General features: G+C 36.2%; 1 protein-coding gene across 8 annotated transcripts in view; it reads right to left on the bottom strand.

Moving 5' to 3' along the window:
- Positions 1 to 20,208, bottom strand: part of LOC125646673 (uncharacterized) — a 65,332-nt gene that overhangs the window by 28,734 nt on the left and 16,390 nt on the right. For 2 of the 8 annotated variants that reach the window (XM_056157266.1, XM_056157276.1), the window contains exons 1-8: positions 17,455 to 17,632; positions 11,799 to 13,345; positions 10,128 to 10,257; positions 9,138 to 9,937; positions 8,737 to 8,962; positions 7,599 to 7,684; positions 4,567 to 4,680; positions 4,240 to 4,326 (exon numbers count right to left, since the gene is read on the bottom strand). In XM_056157266.1, the coding sequence (XP_056013241.1) occupies positions 4,240 to 4,326; positions 4,567 to 4,680; positions 7,599 to 7,684; positions 8,737 to 8,962; positions 9,138 to 9,937; positions 10,128 to 10,257; positions 11,799 to 13,228 (2,873 nt within the window). In that variant the 5' untranslated portion in view covers positions 13,229 to 13,345; positions 17,455 to 17,632. Of the gene's footprint in view, positions 1 to 4,239; positions 4,327 to 4,566; positions 4,681 to 7,598; positions 7,685 to 8,736; positions 8,963 to 9,137; positions 9,938 to 10,127; positions 10,258 to 11,798; positions 13,346 to 17,281; positions 17,705 to 20,208 lie in introns of those variants that run through there. The other 6 variants (XM_056157272.1, XM_056157269.1, XM_056157262.1 and 3 more) reach the window with 4 other exon arrangements.

Below are 20,208 nucleotides of genomic sequence, written 5' to 3'. Positions count from 1 at the left end.
ACATCATACACTGTGTATAACCATACCTCTCTACATACATCATACACTGTGTATAACCATACCTCTCTACCTACATCATACACTGTGTATAACCATACCTCTCTACATACATCATACACTGTATAACCGTACCTCTCTACATACATCATACACTGTGTATAACCATACCTCTCTACATACATCATACACTGTGTATAACCGTACCTCTCTACCTACATCATACACTGTGTATAACCGTACCTCTCTACATACATCATACACTGTGTATAACCATACCTCTCTACATACATCATACACTGTGTATAACCGTACCTCTCTACATACATCATACATCGTGTATAACCGTACCTCTCTACATACATCATACACCGTGTATAACCGTTCCTCTCTACGTACATCATACATCGTGTATAACCGTACCTCTCTACATACATCATACATCGTGTATAACCATACCTCTCTACCTACATCATACATCGTGTATAACCGTACCTCTCTACCTACATCATACACCGTGTATAACCGTTCCTCTCTACGTACATCATACATCGTGTATAACCGTACCTCTCTACATACATCATACACTGTGTATAACCGTACCTCTCTACATACATCATACATCGTGTATAACCATACCTCTCTACCTACATCATACATCGTGTATAACCGTACCTCTCTACGTACATCATACATCGTGTATAACCGTACCTCTCTACATACATCATACATCGTGTATAACCATACCTCTCTACCTACATCATACACTGTGTATAACCATACCTCTCTACATACATCATACACTGTGTATAACCGTACCTCTCTACATACATCATACACTGTGTATAACCGTACCTCTCTACATACATCATACACTGTGTATAACCGTACCTCTCTACATACATCGTATATAACCGTACCTCTCTACCTACATCATACACCGTGTATAACCATACCTCTCTACCTACATCATACACTGTGTATAACCGTACCTCTCTACATACACTGTGTATAACCGTACCTCTCTACATACATCATACACTGTGTATAACCGTACCTCTTTACCTACATCATACACTGTGTATAACCATACCTCTCTACCTACATCATACACCGTGTATAACCATACCTCTCTACCTACATCATACACTGTGTATAACCGTACCTCTCTACCTACATCATACACTGTGTATAACCGTACCTTTCTACATACACTGTGTATAACCGTACCTCTCTACATACATCATACATCGTGTATAACCGTTCCTCTCTACCTACATCATACATCGTGTATAACCATACCTCTCTACCTACATCATACACTGTGTATAACCGTACCTCTCTACATACATCATACACTGTGTATAACCGTTCCTCTCTACATACATCATACACTGTGTATAACCATACCTCTCTACCTACATCATACACTGTGTATAACCGTACCTCTCTACCTACATCATACATCGTGTATAACCATACCTCTCTACCTACATCATACACTGTGTATAACCATACCTCTCTACCTACATCATACAGCGTGTATAACCATACCTCTCTACCTACATCATACACTGTGTATAACCGTACCTCTCTACCTACATCATACACTGTGTATAACCGTACCTTTCTACATACACTGTGTATAACCGTACCTCTCTACATACATCATACACTGTGTATAACCATACCTCTCTACCTACATCATACACTGTGTATAACCATACCTCTCTACCTACATCATACACTGTGTATAACCATACCTCTCTACCTACATCATACACTGTGTATAACCGTACCTCTCTACCTACATCATACACTGTGTATAACCGTACCTCTCTACCTACATCATACACTGTGTATAACCATACCTCTCTACATACATCATACACTGTGTATAACCGTACCTCTCTACATACATCATACATCGTGTATAACCGTACCTCTCTACATACATCATACACTGTGTATAACCATACCTCTCTACATACATCATACACTGTGTATAACCGTACCTCTCTACCTACATCATACATCGTGTATAACCATACCTCTCTACATACATCATACACTGTGTATAACCATACCTCTCTACATACATCGTGTATAACCGTACCTCTCTACCTACATCATACACCGTGTATAACCATACCTCTCTACCTACATCATACACTGTGTATAACCGTACCTCTCTACATACACTGTGTATAACCGTACCTCTCTACATACATCATACACTGTGTATAACCATACCTCTCTACCTACATCATACACTGTGTATAACCATACCTCTCTACCTACATCATACACTGTGTATAACCATACCTCTCTACCTACATCATACACTGTGTATAACCGTACCTCTCTACATACATCATACACTGTGTATAACCGTACCTTTCTACATACACTGTGTATAACCGTACCTCTCTACATACATCATACATCGTGTATAACCGTTCCTCTCTACCTACATCATACATCGTGTATAACCATACCTCTCTACCTACATCATACACTGTGTATAACCATACCTCTCTACATACATCATACACTGTGTATAACCGTTCCTCTCTACATACATCATACACTGTGTATAACCATACCTCTCTACGTACATCATACACTGTGTATAACCGTTCCTCTCTACATACATCATACACTGTGTATAACCATACCTCTCTACCTACATCATACACTGTGTATAACCATACCTCTCTACATACATCATACACCGTGTATAACCGTACCTCTCTACATACATCATACATCGTGTATAACCATACCTCTCTACCTACATCATACACTGTGTATAACCGTACCTCTCTACCTACATCATACACTGTGTATAACCGTACCTCTCTACCTACATCATACACCGTGTATAACCGTACCTCTCTACATACATCATACATCGTGTATAACCATACCTCTCTACATACATCATACACCGTGTATAACCATACCTCTCTACATACATCATACATCGTGTATAACCATACCTCTCTACATACACTGTGTATAACCGTACCTCTCTACATACATCATACACCGTGTATAACCGTACCTTTCTACATACATCGTGTATAACCGTACCTCTCTACATACATCGTGTATAACCGTACCTCTCTACATACATCATACACTGTGTATAACCATTCCTCTCTACATACATCGTGTATAACCATACCTCTCTACATACATCATACACTGTGTATAACCGTACCTCTCTATGTACATCATACACTGTGTATAACCGTACCTCTCTACATACATCATACACTGTGTATAACCATACCTCTCTACATACATCATACATCGTGTATAACCGTTCCTCTCTACATACATCATACACCGTGTATAACCGTACCTCTCTACGTAAATCATACATCGTGTATAACCGTACCTCTCTACCTACATCATACATCGTGTATAACCGTACCTCTCTACATACATCATACACTGTGTATAACCGTTCCTCTCTACCTACATCATACACTGTGTATAACCATACCTCTCTACCTACATCATACACTGTGTATAACCATTCCTCTCTACATACATCGTGTATAACCGTACCTCTCTACGTACATCATACACTGTGTATAACCGTACCTCTCTACATACATCGTGTATAACCGTACCTCTCTACATACATCATACACTGTGTATAACCGTTCCTCTCTACATACATCGTGTATAACCATACCTCTCTACATACATTATACACTGTGTATAACCGTACCTCTCTACCTACATCATACACTGTGTATAACCATACCTCTCTACATACATCATACACTGTGTATAACCATACCTCTCTACATACATCATACACTGTGTATAACCATACCTCTCTACATACATCATACATCGTGTATAACCGTACCTCTCTATGTACATCATACACTGTGTATAACCATACCTCTCTACCTACATCATACACTGTGTATAACCGTACCTCTCTACATACACTGTGTATAACCGTACCTCTCTACATACATCATACACTGTGTATAACCGTACCTCTCTACATACATCATACACCGTGTATAACCATACCTCTCTACCTACATCATACACTGTGTATAACCGTACCTCTCTACATACATCATACATCGTGTATAACCGTACCTCTCTACCTACATCATACACTGTGTATAACCGTACCTCTCTACCTACATCATACATCGTGTATAACCATACCTCTCTACCTACATCATACACTGTGTATAACCATACCTCGCCATTTCGTCCCTCCTCTGCTTCTCCTTGGACTCGAGTGTGTAGATCCTCCATGCTGTCAGCATCTGGGTCAAAATCTTTGTCCTGAATTAAATTCAAGGAGGCATTACAACATGGAACAAATAAGAATGGCTTACACTACAAAGAATGTAAATATTGCAACTGATTTTCACCGAGGGATATGAAATAAATGGTATTCAAATTGATTTGTGTAAAAGTAATAAACTTTGAACTGCATTTTCAAAGGGTGTTACTTTAATGCTCAATTTGTCATTTTGAGATTTAGGTATACCAATACTAACAGATGCTAAAAGACATTTTTACCTAAAGTGATTGTAGGCTGAGTTCTCTTTGACTCGGATTTGGAACTTTTCCCTCCAGGTGTTCATCATTTGGATCAACAGCTTGTGATCAATGGAGTCTTGTAAACAACGGATCCTAAAATCGAAAAAAAGATGAACATTCTGCTAATCATAATTGTTTTCAATCTCTGACATCTTGTTCTGTTACTTTTACACACATAAGATGCCGAGAGAAAATATCTCTTTCTTCCTACGGAAACTGTATCTACTTGAAAGCAACAAAAATATGCATCATGTACAATACAGGAATATAAACTAAATTAAGACTAACTTTTAAAACAAACAAGACTTGATACTGTGTCTAACACCATCTTAAATTTCTGCTTCATTTTCCAATCTCATATAAAATCAAATGCAAATCTTAAAAGCTGTCCAATAACTTTGTGTTTGACCGTGGTAGAAAAATTGAAACACACTGTGAAAAACACGTGATCTGAACATGTCAATATGATAGAGGTATGTGTGTACTTACTTATTATTCTCGATGTTAAGTCTGGGAATGAAATTAAACTTTGCATAAAAGATGAGACTGATTGTGGCATCACTTAGTGATTGAATCTAGGATTTCAGCATGATACACACATAAATAAACTCATATAGCCCTCTCCAAAGATATCCAGTAGTCTTTTGTGCTACAAAGATTCCAGATTCTCTGTCTAAGTTTACACTCCATCGAACCTCTGAATCAGTCCTATCGGGTTTTTTAAGAAGTCAAAGACAATCCCACAGTGAAATTAGCCAATCAGCGATCTTTGTTGCTAAAGTTTGCAAATTAATCAAAATGAATGTTGTATTTACACATTAGGCTAGCAGTAAACAACAATGTGTCTATGACATCACTACTGATACTTTCGATAAGTGATGAAAAAGAAGTATATTGAGGATTTACATAATAAACAAAAATAAATAAATAAAAAATCAACAATGCCAAAGTTTCATATACATTCCAATTTTTATCATAAAAGACTTTCTAATGGAAATATTACTGAGTTTTACAAACCAAACACACGATTTCACTACTAACAATTTCAGTTCATTTGATGGATATCAACATACACAAAGTGGCTTTTAATCGAGCAGATTTTAAAAAATATTTGATTTGATTGGACTGCACATGTCAATTTTAGAATCAGTAGAGCTGATTCAGCTGTTCGGTAGAGCTGATTCAGCTGTTCGGTAGAGCTGATTCAGCTGTTCGGTAGAGCTGATTCAGCTGTTCAGTAGAACTGATTCAGCTGTTCAGCAGAGGATAACACAGACTGAGATGCTTTGAACATTGAAAATAAATTTCATAAAATTTCTAAATTGCTTGTCCTTTCAGACATTTACTAGAACCAGGTCCATGAATCATATATCTTCAGAAGAGTCAGAAAGTTCTAACTTTCTCAGAGTGCATTTCTAGCATTTTCCATATGCTTTATTACTTTCCATGAATGTCCAAATACATTCAACACTAACTCCGAAGAAAAGGACATTAAAAGTTGTCATCTAAACTTCACCCTCACCTGTCATTACATTTCAATGCTTATAGTGAAGTGCTGGGGACGAACAATTTGGATTTATTATAAACATTTTGCTATGTACAACAAATTCATAACATGTTGCAAAACTTGAGGGAATCAAAGCTAATTTGTTGTAAGCATGAATTCATTATAAGCATGTTCGCAGTAACCGTGTTTTACTGTAAGTGTGAATTCATTATAAGCATGTTCACTGTAACCATGTTCTACTGTAAGTGTGAATTCATTATAACTATGTTCGATGTAACTGTGTTTTATTGTAAGTGTGAATTCATTATAAGCATGTTCGCTGTAACCATGTTTTACTGTAAGTGTGAATTCATTATAACCATGTTCGCTGTAACCATGTTTTACTGTAAGTGTGAATTCATTATAACCATGTTCGATGTAACTGTGTTTTATTGTAAGTGTGAATTCATTATAAGCATGTTCACTGTAACTGTGTTTTACTATAGTATGCTTTGACTTCATTCTATGAACTGGTGTATTCAAGTGTTTAATAGATGTAGAAAATTTTCAATGGAATTAGAAAACTTAACCAAGTCTGTTCAAAGGATATATCAAATTATAAACTCATATATTCTATAATATTTCATCAGTCCACCAGACTGCCCAGAATTTATCATCAACTTCCCCAGAGGTATTGTCACTAGCCTCCAACTACAGGACAGGTCAAATCCTGACAAACTTCGGCACATTAGTCCTGACAATTTGTATCCATCTGATTACAAGTGCAATTCAGATATATTTAAAGAAAAGGGCAGTCTCTTGACAACACTCATCTTTCCCACAAACAATTCCTTTGGGCTAACAAGTTACAACAGCATATACATGTATAGGTTAACTCAAAAGAGACAAGAAGATAGAATGTCATAGAAGTTGCTCCTCTTAGCTTAATATAAACATCTAGACAACATTTGTCTACTTGTGTTAGAAAGCAATATTGGTCAAAATGATTGTCCTATAAAGCCTCATCATGCAACTACTTGTTAAGGAGCATATAGAAGATGACAGAGTTGAGATTGAAATCTTCAAGAGAAAAATTGAGGACCATACAGTGCAGTAAACAGGAAAGAAATACTAAATACCAGTAAATGGAATATATAAAATTATCACAAACAGAAATCTACAATGTATACAAACTGTTTTGCTTTTCTATGAAAAGTAAAAAATACAATTTAATGCACTTCATTTATCAAGCATAAAAAAACCTCATAAAACCATGATTTCACTTTTCCAGAAAAAAAAAAAAATGAAATAATGTTGATAAGATTTAAAAGAATGTGCACATTTGTCTAAACGCTACATCATTGTACTGTGATGTCTAAAATGCAGTGGTTCTATTGGTAACATGGCAATATATGAATCATTATACAGGGTGCTGTGCTATAAAAAGCCATTAGTTAATTCAACGTTCTGACATGGTGGTGGGGGTATTTGATGCCGGACATTCTCGAGTTGATTGTAAACTTACTTCTGCGACTCCTCTGTGAAATGTCTCCACTTGCCAAACGTCACCCTCATTCTCTCCTGACGACTGCTGACAGCTCGATCACTCCACTGAAAATTCAAACATACATCAAAGAGTTTTAGAGTTGCAAAGCACCATTTGATTGGTTAAATAGCATTCCTCAATTCAACTGATATTGTAAAAATTGGTTTGTAACTATTCACAATACAGATTTTAAATACACTGCTGTGAGCAATATTGCTGCAAATATCAAATTCAGATTTTCGTAATAATATAAATGATAAGAATCCCATCTCATTACTAATAAGAAGTTTTTAAAAAATCAAATAAGGAATGAAGCTAATTTTTTTTAACAGTTTATACACCATGCATATATTGATATAAACCTGGTTTAGAGCATCTGTTCTCTTTTTAATAAACTGTTTTGATTGAAGTTTATAAAATGTATGAATATACATGTATCACTGGTAAAAATTTAATTATATTGAGTCAAAATTATAGCTAGGAAAAGTATTTATCAAAACAGAACAGAAAAAAGTACTTTCCTGCAATTGATATTAAAAACAAGATGTGTTTGTAAAACACAATGTACCCAGTGAAAACAAAGAAATACTCTAGGACCAAGGTCAAAAACTTTGTCACCAAAAGAAAGATTTTGTCACAAGGAATGCACAAAAGTTATGAGCATGATTAAAGTTTAAATTTGAGACAAACTCCATGGTCAAGGTCAAAGATCATGGCATCAAATAAAAAGTATGAAAGTCCTACCTTAAATATGACCTTGGTAAACTTTTCTTAAAAGAAGGTCAAACTTCAAGGTGAAGGTCATAATATCAAAAACTTTGATAACAAAAAAGGTCTTGTCACAAGGATTACACATAAGAAATATGAGAGCTCTATCACTCACCATTCAGAAGTTATAGGCAAGGTAAAAGTTTTAGACACACAGACAGACAGGACAAAAACAATTGTGCTCTGATCTTTGATACAGGGGACATAAAAGTGATCAAAATGATTTTTACTATTTAGAAAAGTTGCATGGAAATAAACCCTAAACTTTCACAGCAAATTCATCACACTGAAGGGTATTGATAGAGCAATCAATTCAAAGTACCGAGTGCAAGTCAAACATCATCCTGACCTTGTAAAAAGTGGCCGACATCAAAACACCTTTCAGCTTATTTTGGTAGATGTCTACCATGATCCTAGAGCGGTTGATTGCCCATTTAAAGGCATCCATCCCTTTTTTCAGGGTGTGCAGCCTGTGGAGGTTGTCTGCTGCCCTGATAATCACATGCTCGGCTGCTATCCTCTTCCATTTGAAGAAAAAATCTCTCTGGACTCTTCGTTGATGAAACAATTCAGCACTATAATAATGAAAGTTTTTTTCCCTACAATTCTCCTGTATCACATGCTTAGATGCTTGCACAATTGTCCACGTATCACTACTAGATATACTTTCAATAACAATTTAAAATATCATGTAACTAACAGAAGATCATACCAATATACCCACAGCACAACACATTTTTGATCACTCACCTTTGCAGACAGACCCCATAATTTGCTGTGTCCAGAAGCTGTGTAAAGCTATCAGACACGGAGGGGAGGACCAGATTGGTCGCCCGCCCCAGCCCCCTAGCAATTCTAGCACTATCAGTCACACACTTGCTGGCAGAACACACAACTGGCTGACAAGCAGACACACTGGCCACACGTGTTGCATTGCTCGAAAGATTCTGAATCGGCACCTCTGGTTTCAGATTGGTATATTGAGGGTACAGTATTTTGTCTGTTCTTTGTACTGCTTGACTGGTATTATTTCCCCTGGTTACCATTGACCAAGGAGTTGTGGGTATTCCATTTTCTCCTGGGAAATCTTTCTGATTTACAGGACATGGCCTAACAATGTTAAAGGCAGAGGGTCCATCATTCATATGAATGCTGGAGAAAGGTTGAACATTACTTTGTACTATTTGGGTATGTCTTTCTAGATTTTCCTTGGTAATTGGTGCAACCTTTTTGGTAATTTTTTCATCAGGCGTGCGATGTTCACCAAACTTTGTGTCATATCTAACGAAATTTGTGCCATTACTTTCTACAGTGTTCTTAACCAAGCCCATGCCATTCTGACCATTGATCTGCAGAATATCATGTGGAAAACTCAACAAAGCATTGTCATCACTGTCAGTCTCAGTCAGGCGTGCAGAGCCTAGCAAACCACTCAGACCCCATGGAGGGTCCCCTACATACGATTCTTGGCCAGACTGGGCATATGGACTCCTCTCGTCAATGGAATGCATTGACTGCACATTCTTCAGCCACCTCCTAAAGCATTTTGCCTGAAACAGGTTGACAAACACATTTTTTCAAACAAGCATTAGTCATTCCATCATTAGAATTTTTTAATGAGGATTTATACCAATTACCTGTAACATTTAACTTAAATCATGCTACCTCCAGGACTGCAGAACGCCAGGAATGACAGTAGTGCAGTAATCTTTATTATATTACTTTGGTAAATAGTCTCACCTTAAGAACAAGATCTTGTCTGGTTCTCGGGTCCACATTGTACATTTTCCTGAGCAGCTCTACAGCCATGATGGTCGAGGACTGAGATCCAATGGATCTGACTGACCCGCTCACACTGCCGTCTGGTGGCCTGTAAACATTAATATTATAATAGCATATTATATTCTTATGTAAGTGTTATGTTCTGCATTTTGATTGTGCCGTCAATGAGTGTTGATGAGATGCTTTTGATTGTGATGTCATAGAAATGTAACATCTCGTGAAGAATTTCATTAAAAAATAAATAAAATAAGAGGCATACATCTCATAGAATACTGAGAATTATTAGAACAAGAATAAGAGACCTCTGTTTTAAGATTTGAGGTTGTTAGTTTTACTAAGCTGGTAATTAAAAATGGATGTTTGTGACCATCAACCTAGCACTAGATGAACTCAAATCTCCGGACAAAGGCTAGTTATTTCCTAACCTATGCTCCATTGTCTTGCTATTAATTTTTGATAAATCGTAAAAAAGTTGTTGAAAGCACAGGAAAATGACCTAACATATTGCCAGAGAAAGCATACAGTCAACTCTACTTACTTTCAAATAACTCATCTTGTCAAATGAGTTGATTAAATATAACCTTTAAAAACATCTATTAAAATAAATCTATGCAAATAATATCAGATAATATTATTTAGTTGCACACAATGACAAAGACTTTAAGTATACACATTATTTATCTGATGACTATTTAGAACATTTCATGGTGTGCCAATGAAGAACTGAAAAAGATTTTAACAAGAGGCCCAAGGGCCACATCGCTCACCTGAGTCACCTTGGCTCATATTTAAAGATTTTCCCTATTTATTTGTATGCAAAACTTTGATCCCCCTTGTGACCCCATCCTACCTCTGGGGGGCCATGATTTTAACAAACTGAAATCTGAAATATGTCAGAATGCTTTCAAGTAAATATCAGCTTTTCTGGCTCAGTGGTTCTTGAGAAGAAGATTTTTAAAGATTTTTCCTATATATTTATATGTAAAACTTTGATCCCCTATTGTGGCCCCATCATACCCCCAGGGGCCATGATTTTAACAAACTTGAATCTGCATTATGTCAGGAAGCTTTCATGTAAATCTCAGCTTTTCTGGCTCAGTGGTTCTTGAGAAGAAGATTTTTAAAGATTTATCCTATATATTAGTATGTAAAACTTTGATCCCCTATTGTGGCCCCATCCAACCCTGAGGGCCATGATTTGAACAAACTTGAATCTGCACTATATCAGGAAGTTTACATATAAATTTCAGCTTTTCTGGTCCAGTGGTTCTTGAGAAGAAGATTTTTAAATGACCTCACCTTATTTTTGCATTTTTGTGATTTTCTCCCCTTTGAAAGGGGACATGGCCCTTCATTTGAAGAAACTTGAAAGCCCTTCACCCAAGGATGCTTTGTGGCAAGTTTGGTTGAAATTGGCCAAGCGGTTCTTGAGAAGAAGTCGAAAATGTGAAAAGCTTACGATACCGACAACAGACAACGGACAAATTTTGATCAGAAAAGCTCACTTGAGCCTTTGGCTCAGGCGAGTTAAAAAGTGCAACTGAATTTGTCTTCCAATTTTGAATATTTCTTGTTATATATATTAACTATAAAATGTTGAGCAGCATAAGCCTAACGGTACTCTCCTACCTCCATACTCCATCTGACCCCTCCCTTTTCCTGTCCCCCTCCGTCTCTGGGTGTCTAGGACCAAACACTGCTCTCCTGGCAGTCAGAGCATTGTGAGCCTCCACATTCACCAGTCCAGTCATCTTCGGTTCATCCGTTCCTTCTGGTATCTCACCAGTCTTACGTTCAAACTCTTCCTTGCTAGTTCTTCTACGTCCTTTTGATGACACTTTCTCATTCTCTTTTGAAGAATCAGAAATGTTCAGATCTTCTTTTAATTCCCGAATATTTTTTCTGATTTTTTCCTCTGACTTTTGTCTTTCTTTGGTTTTCCTTTTCTTGGATTTAGATTTACCTGGAGAGTAGGCCAAATCCTGCAGGGTCAAGATTCCCCCATCTTCCTTACTGGTTGATGGAGGGGTACTTCTAGCATTGGTTTGTGAAGTCTTGCCTGAGCGTGACTTAGTGTAGATAACTTCCCCTGTTCTAACTCCCTCACACAAACCTTTAGAGTTTGGTTGTTTACTCAGAGATCTAACATTTCCTGATGGAGGTTCCTTTGCAGACACATATGACGGATGATAATGTGGAACATTGGACTGTATTGAACCCTTTCCTGTTTTCCTGCTCAGAGTACTTGTAGAACCCATAGTATCATTAAACAAAAGTCCTGGTTCTTGCAGCGGGTTCTTTTGGCACAGTGGACTTTTATTATTGTTTGTTTGCTGAGAGACCTGAGATTCTTTCTGCGGAATTTTATCAAGATCTGCGTCATTTTGATGGCTAGCCTCTCTCTTATGACTTGATGATCTAACACTAGTCCTTTCCGACAGAAATTTATCCAGATAATTATCACCTCTACTTTCACTTTTGCTTTCTCGCCTTGGCTCTTCTGTCCTCCTTTCCTGACTACTATGCAGATCAGAAGCACTTTCAAGATGAAGCTGAGCACGGTAATTTCTGTATGACATCCCAGCGAGTTTCTCATCCGCCAGTCTGCTGAGCAACCTTCTGGCTTCTCGAGACCTAGGTAGTCCATTCTCACTCTGTTTATCTCCCCTTCCCTGGTCCCTCTTCTGACACCTTTCCATTTCACCAATATACCTGTTCTGAAAATTCTTTTTATTCCTCTCAGCATCTCTTTCAGAATCTTTTTTCAGAAGTTCCCTGAATGCTGCCATCTTGTCCGTGAAGTCGAATCCTGGTGTGGGTTGGAAGTCATCATCACTGTCCAGGAAGTTCAGCCTCCTTCTCACTGTCGGCCGGACAGACGGATGTGGGACTGCCCGGGCCTCAGGGATACCCATCGGTTTCCTTGCTGATACCCTCACTATAAAAGTGTCATTTGTCTCTGCCCCATTCGTCTTTTTGGAGGAGGTACTTCCTTTTTTACTCCTATCAAACAAAGGAAGATCTCCCAGGTTCCTTTCTAAGAACACTGAAGAAGTCATAATGGTGGTCGGTTATCTGGGACCATAGTGTCTTTTACTTATGCCATCTCTCTCCATTGAACTCACTGATCTTGTGGAGGTCAGTTGTTATACTGCTCATCACATTGTCTGTGTTTTCTGAATAAAACAGATTCAAAATTCTCATAAATTGTATAAAAAATCAGTGAAACTGAAAATTGCAGTCATTAAATTCCACTTTCAAGTTTAAAAGCCATTCTATATTCAGGTGGTGGAAGGAGAATTTCAATTAACATCCCATTTAAGCTTCAATGAGGACAACAGAATTTTATGTTTAGAAATGGTTTATCACTCTCGGCACATATGAAGGTTGTCAGATAATTCACATACCAATGTGACAGAAGGCTTTAACTTTTTATCTAAAATCATTTTCTTTTCTAAGAGACAACTCCTAATACCTGCAAAATTCTCAGAGATAAAGAATTTTTTCAAGGTATATTAAACAAAGCTGTTCTCTCATTTATTTTTTAAACTCCACAGTAAAATGAAACTTTTGCCAACATTCTTGTTCAAATAGAAATGTACCCTATGTTATTTGAACTACTTTGTTCAACAGATATCTGGTAAACAACATCTGATATACAATAAACTCAATGGGTAGGTTCTCAAAGATAAAGAATGTGTGCAGTCTGCCCAAGGCTGGGGTTAATGATGTCATAATCTATGTTAGTGGGACTAATTTTATATTATTTTTCCCCATAATGATCAGCATTTACTGTTCATTTTGCAATGAAACTAAATTTTGTAAAACACAAATAATATTTTTAGCATTGTCACAATCGATATTCAATACATATAATGTTCACAGAAAACTTACTGTACATAAAACCACTTATCATTTGTCTAGAATGAAATAGTGGTGCATTTTAAATAATTCAGAGGAATTCAATTGATTCCCTGGATAAAAAATTTCAAAACACATACTAATTTAATGCAAGTAATGTATATTAAAATAAAATCTCCACACAAGTGCGTGTCACAAACTGCACACAAAGAACTCTGTAGTTTGATAAGATGTAGTTTTTGTTTCACTTTCAATGATTTAACAGCACTAAATCCTTTTTTAAAACTGAATGTAAAAGTTTTTATACTCGGGGACTTAAGCATTCCATTGCTGTCTAGTCTGCCACACATACAAAATATCAGTGCAGAGTACACACATTGTACAGGTATTATTTACAAATTCTGCTTGGTAAATATTGGTATGGATTAATGAGAAAGAGCGTGTTTAACATGATTTCAACATGACAGGAGTTAAAAAGCTATGCACAAAGGACATTCTTGGGCATAACAACAAAATAAAATGATGCAAATTATATTTTCTAAACCTTATTTAAGTGCCTCAAAGTCCAAAGCTATCATTTGCTTACTAAAAGAAATAATAAAATTCTATGTATGTTTTGCTAATATAGTAAATATAGTGATACATTGTATAATGTTCAGCCTAAATGAAGTCGATATTAAAAAAAATCTCTTGAAACATCGGTGTTCTGTATTTTGGAGGTGCATATGTCAGTAATGGTTACACACACACATATAACACATACATATAACACAGGTTCATATATATATATATATATATATATATATATATATATATATATATATATAATTATATATATATATATAATCCAATTGAAAGAGTTGATATCACACAGTCAAAATAAAATAATTAAATAAAAAAGCAGGAAAATATGCAGTTCCAAAATATATTCAAATCACTAGCGCTTTCTGGATTTTAACATTCATCCTCAGGTGAATACAAATATTGAATACAAAGTTCAATATTTATCTTAGAGACGTCTATTATGACGTCATGATAGTCTTTGCGAAGAGGGAATAGATAGATGACGTCATAATACAAAAGTTCAGGAAAGGTGACTTGGACAAAATAAGCATGAAATTTTACATTATAAAAGTTGATGAATTAAAAGTTTAACAATCAGAATTTTTCATATATGCATTGATTAAAGTTTGTTTAGTCTAGGAGAAAACAGTTTAATGAAATAATTTTCTTTAGCAAGTCTCATGGACGTTGATTCTGTTTTAAGTTTATAAAAAGGAAATACGCTGTAGTTGCCTCTAGCACAGGTGTCAAAATGTTCGCTGCATGGGGTATTTCTTGTACTGGAATCGTTAATTTGTTGGCGATGGACACGCATCCTCGCTGTTAGCTGTGTTCCTGTTTGTCCAATATATTCCTCGCCACACCCGTTGCAAGTAATGCAGTATAGTAAATTTTTCGACTTGCATGACATGTTATCATTTTACAGTAAAATATTTTCTGCATTTAAAAGTAATACACAGTAAAATATTTTCTGCATTTAAAAGTAATTACAGTAAAATATTTTCCGCATTTAAAAGTAAACAAGTAAAATGTAAATAAGTATATATAAAACACAGATTTCTTACATGGAGTTACAAATTTTCAAACTAAGCGAACCTGAAGTATTTGATAAAACCATAAATAGATCAACAGAAGAAATGAGCTTTGGGGTTGATAACAGTTTTACCTTTCCTTCTGATAAAATACTAACTCCTCACTAATACAACACTATGCCAGCCATCATCACCGACTCCACTGTTTCCAGGAGAAGGAAGAGACAGTCATTATTTATTTGCACCGTTAAGCAATTATCACATTGAATACCAGAATTTCAAGGTAACTTTTGAGAAGACCTGATCAGAAATATGCAAAAATGCAATAAAAGAACAGAGGCATTTAAAAATTTTAACACCATTCTTTGTCAAAATAAGTTAATTTTGATTCAGGAAAGTAAAAAATTTAATCTCTTAATCCTATTTAACTCAGGAATAGAATTTTTCATTGAGCCAGGTCCTGGCCAGCTCAATATATCTTGATGTCAAACCTATTACTGTGCTGTAATGGCTGGGCAGGTCTGTGTGTATGCTGTAGTGTATCAATGGTCTATCAGGTTTGTTACAACATAAATCCAGTAAAGCATTTAATATTGGAAAAAATCTGCTGACTAACAACAAACCATTACATTAGCATACACATGGAGATTTCAAAGAATATAACTACTAAGGCTAAAATAATCATTTTGTTAAAGTCCTAAAATAAGCTTTATTACTAAACTGCCCATCATAGTGAAGATCACGTGATGTTTCTCAATCATTTTTCATGACATTTCAGGTACAATTCACTTGTATCCCATCTTGTTTCTACACAAACAAATAGGATACACTGCTGGGTTTGTTTTAGAGTTAGCCATATTTTGAAAGTTCCTGGATGTGGCAAGTAAAAATGTAAAGTCAGCTCTTATGTATTGCAGAAGATTAATTGTATTATATATGGACACTGCTAAGTTATTGAGGCAAAGAGGAGGAGAAAAATCCTAGAATCAATTAGAATCGAACCCAAGACCCTTGCAATACGAATTAGGTGATCTAAACACTGAGATGACCAGGCTAATCTTAATATATATGAAGCATACAGTAATACATGTATTACTGCAATAAAAAATTTAAATCCCTTTCAGTAATAATACAAAACTTCTTACCGAGATGAAAAAATAGTTTAAAGAAAAAATGGCCTGCATAATATATGACCTAATAAGAGAATACGATTTTCTAAAAATCTAAATCAGTGGATTAGAAAAACAGACAAGACTGAACTTCTTCAGAGAGAGAGAGAGAGAGAGAGAGAGAGAGAGAGGGGGGGGTCCTAGTACCTAAAATTCTATATAACATGGAAAAATAGCCAATAGGAAGCTATACATCAAGGAATACAATTTTTAGATAAATATAACAGAGACATAAGCAGTTGGAAAACTTTTCTGATCAATACATGATTTTAAAGGTGCAGTTTAGTAGATTTTTAAAAAAATTCTTTTGCAAGGCAGATATCACTAGCCCATACCCATCTAATTCTTTCCAGATTCACTTTTTGAAAGATGAAGTTTAAAACAACAACAAAAAGGTCATGTCATACATATAGCAGTTGGACTCAGGCAATGCAAATCATGAATAAATGTACAAAGTACTGATGAAAGATATTGATTCCTTACTTACTGGCATGCAATAAAGAATTCCATTTCTGTCACTTAATACTCCACGTTCTGCTGTACGAAAACATGAAGTGATAATGGACGGACTCTATTTGAGTCCATTAAACAGATTTCCATCCAGCACACACAAACATGAACAAACATTATTATGTAACACAGCTAATGGTGGATGCCTACCTCTCAAACTAAAAATCAAAATCCCAAAACCATCAGAGACAACCAAACGTGGAGCTGTCATTTGCTTGTTCCTTCTACGGGAAGGACAAAAATTCAATATTGTGTCGACTGTGATATTCAAAAGTTGAAAAGGAATTCAAATTTAAAAGCCACAGCCTGTTCTTACAAATACCATTATTTGTCATTTGTATACAGTCTTTAGTGTTTATGAATTAAAGACTGCGAGCATACTGGGCTCGGGCCTGCTCAAACCTGCATGTTAAATTTGCAAGTGTTTTAAACAAACCTTAATCTACCCCCTTCATTTCATGCATATCGGCCTTTAAAAATCGTCTTTTCAACACCACAGATAATATCAAGGGCCTTCAAACACCCCCGATAAGATGATCATATCATCAATTCAATTTTTCAAAATTTAACTTCTATTAAATATTTTTAAACTACTGATGAAATATTTACTTTAGACAACTTCTATACAATTATTGAGACAGTCTTTAATGTGATTATAGATCACAATAGCAATTAGAAGGGCTATCTTCTCATCCATGTTCCTCTTGTAGTAACAGAGTGTCGGGGGTCCAGACAAATAAAACTGATCACCACACAATCACAGCCCCCATCGTAGATATTAATTAGATAAGTTTACTGTTGTCTAACTCCCTCCATGAATACCCTCTTTGTGTTTATCCTAGTTGGTGTGGGAATCTGTTTAGTAATAAAATTTCAAGTCACAGGAATGTGCAAATGAGATTTCCAGTACACCATAGCTTTGAAATTCAGGGTCTTTAAAAGGAAATTACAGCAATCATATAATATTAAAGGTGCTTTTTACTCAGAGATACAATGGATGATCTCTCTGATAATTTTATTAAATATAAATCCATAGTAAAATAGGTACCGTATATTCGATATAAAACATGAAATGAAAATTACTTGTATAGTTTATTAAAATCAAACAAAAGCTTTAACATAGCTGGATCACCTTGACAAAGGCCATCACTATACAGAGTTTAAACTCATTAATACTCAATCAAATCCAGCTGTATATGCCATGGTCATATTCTCTACATTTTCCATATATGTAAGATTTTATAAATGTTATGATATATCAGCATACCTGAGTTATTGGTATTATATGTTATATGAATATAACGCCATATGACATGATAATAATACAATAGGTATCATTTACTTCTGTGGAATCATTTTAATTCGTGGGGGCCCTGTTCATGGGTAAGCAAAATTTTGCTGGTTCGTGGGGTCATCTGGGATAATTTTGTGGGTAAGCGATACGATGTCACTAGGAGATAACTCTACTTGGTTTAAAACAATGTTCGAGGACATGTATATTCACATGTAAGATTGACCCACGAAATCCTCGAACATCAATCCCCCACGAACAATGATGATTTAATATATGATCTGAAATACTTCTTATACATATGATTTATATATACATTTGTATTCTGTATATAGCAGTTTGATCTAGGAATGTCAGAAAGCAACTCCAGAGAAAAATTAACCTCATATTTTGCATCTGCAGTTAAATCTGTTGTACACATTCCTATACATGCATTTATAGCCATGCAATATATCATCCAGGCTGCACTTTACAATATGAAAATGGACATGCATCAAGAATCATAACTCTGCTGCTCATTCTAAAAACATAGGATTTAGTATACATCCCATAGATGTGTACATATATTTCATTATCATATTAAATACATCTAGTCCACATATAAAATAAAGACAGAATGGTCGCTTGTGGAGAAGATGCAAGTCATACTCGGGATCCAAAGCAAGTCTGGTAGTCTACAGCCTAGATGTACTCCCAAAGTATAGTCTGGAAGTCTACAGCCCTAGATGTACCCCCAAAGTATAGTCTGGTAGTCTACAGCCCTAGATGTACCACCAAAGTATAGTCTGGAAGTCTGCAGTCCTAGATGTACCCCCAAAGTATAGTCTGGTAATCTACAGCCCTAGATGTACCACCAAAGTATAGTCTGGAAGTCTGGTCCTAGATGTACCCCCAAAGTATAGTCTCGTAGTCTACAGCCCTAGATGTACCCCCAAAGTATAGTCTGGAAGTCTACAGCCCTAGATGTACCCCCAAAGTATAGTCTCGTAGTCTACAGCCCTAGACATACCCCCAAAGTATAGTCTGGAAGTCTGCAGTCCTAGATGTACCCCCAAAGTATAGTCTGGAAGTCTGCAGTCCTAGATGTACCACCAAAGTATAGTCTGGGAGTCTACAGCCCTAGATGTACCCCCAAAGTATAGTCTGGAAGTCTACAGCCCTAGATGTACCCCCAAAGTATAGTCTCGTAGTCTACAGCCCTAGACATACCCCCAAAGTATAGTCTGGAAGTCTGCAGTCCTAGATGTACCCCCAAAGTATAGTCTGGAAGTCTGCAGTCCTAGATGTACCACCAAAGTATAGTCTGGGAGTCTGCAGTCCTAGACATACCCCCAAAGTATAGTCTGGAAGTCTGCAGTCCTAGATGTACCACCAAAGTATAGTCTGGAAGTCTGCAGTCCTAGACATACCCCCAAAGTATAGTCTAGGTAGGTCTCATATTTACTAGTGTAAGCAACCAAGTTTTAACACTTTAACCGAATGAAGAACTTTTAATATGGTCAATCATCTGGAAATTATAGGTCACACTCAGCATCGGAAGCATGTATGTCACACTCAGCATCAGAAGCATGTATGCTGGTTCTCATACCTGTATGTCCAAGCAAGTTTGGTAC

Source organism: Ostrea edulis, chromosome 1, assembly GCF_947568905.1.
Source record: "Ostrea edulis chromosome 1, xbOstEdul1.1, whole genome shotgun sequence".
Classification (NCBI taxonomy): Eukaryota; Metazoa; Mollusca; class Bivalvia; order Ostreida; family Ostreidae; genus Ostrea; species Ostrea edulis.
This window is presented reverse-complemented; position numbering and strand designations above follow the sequence as displayed.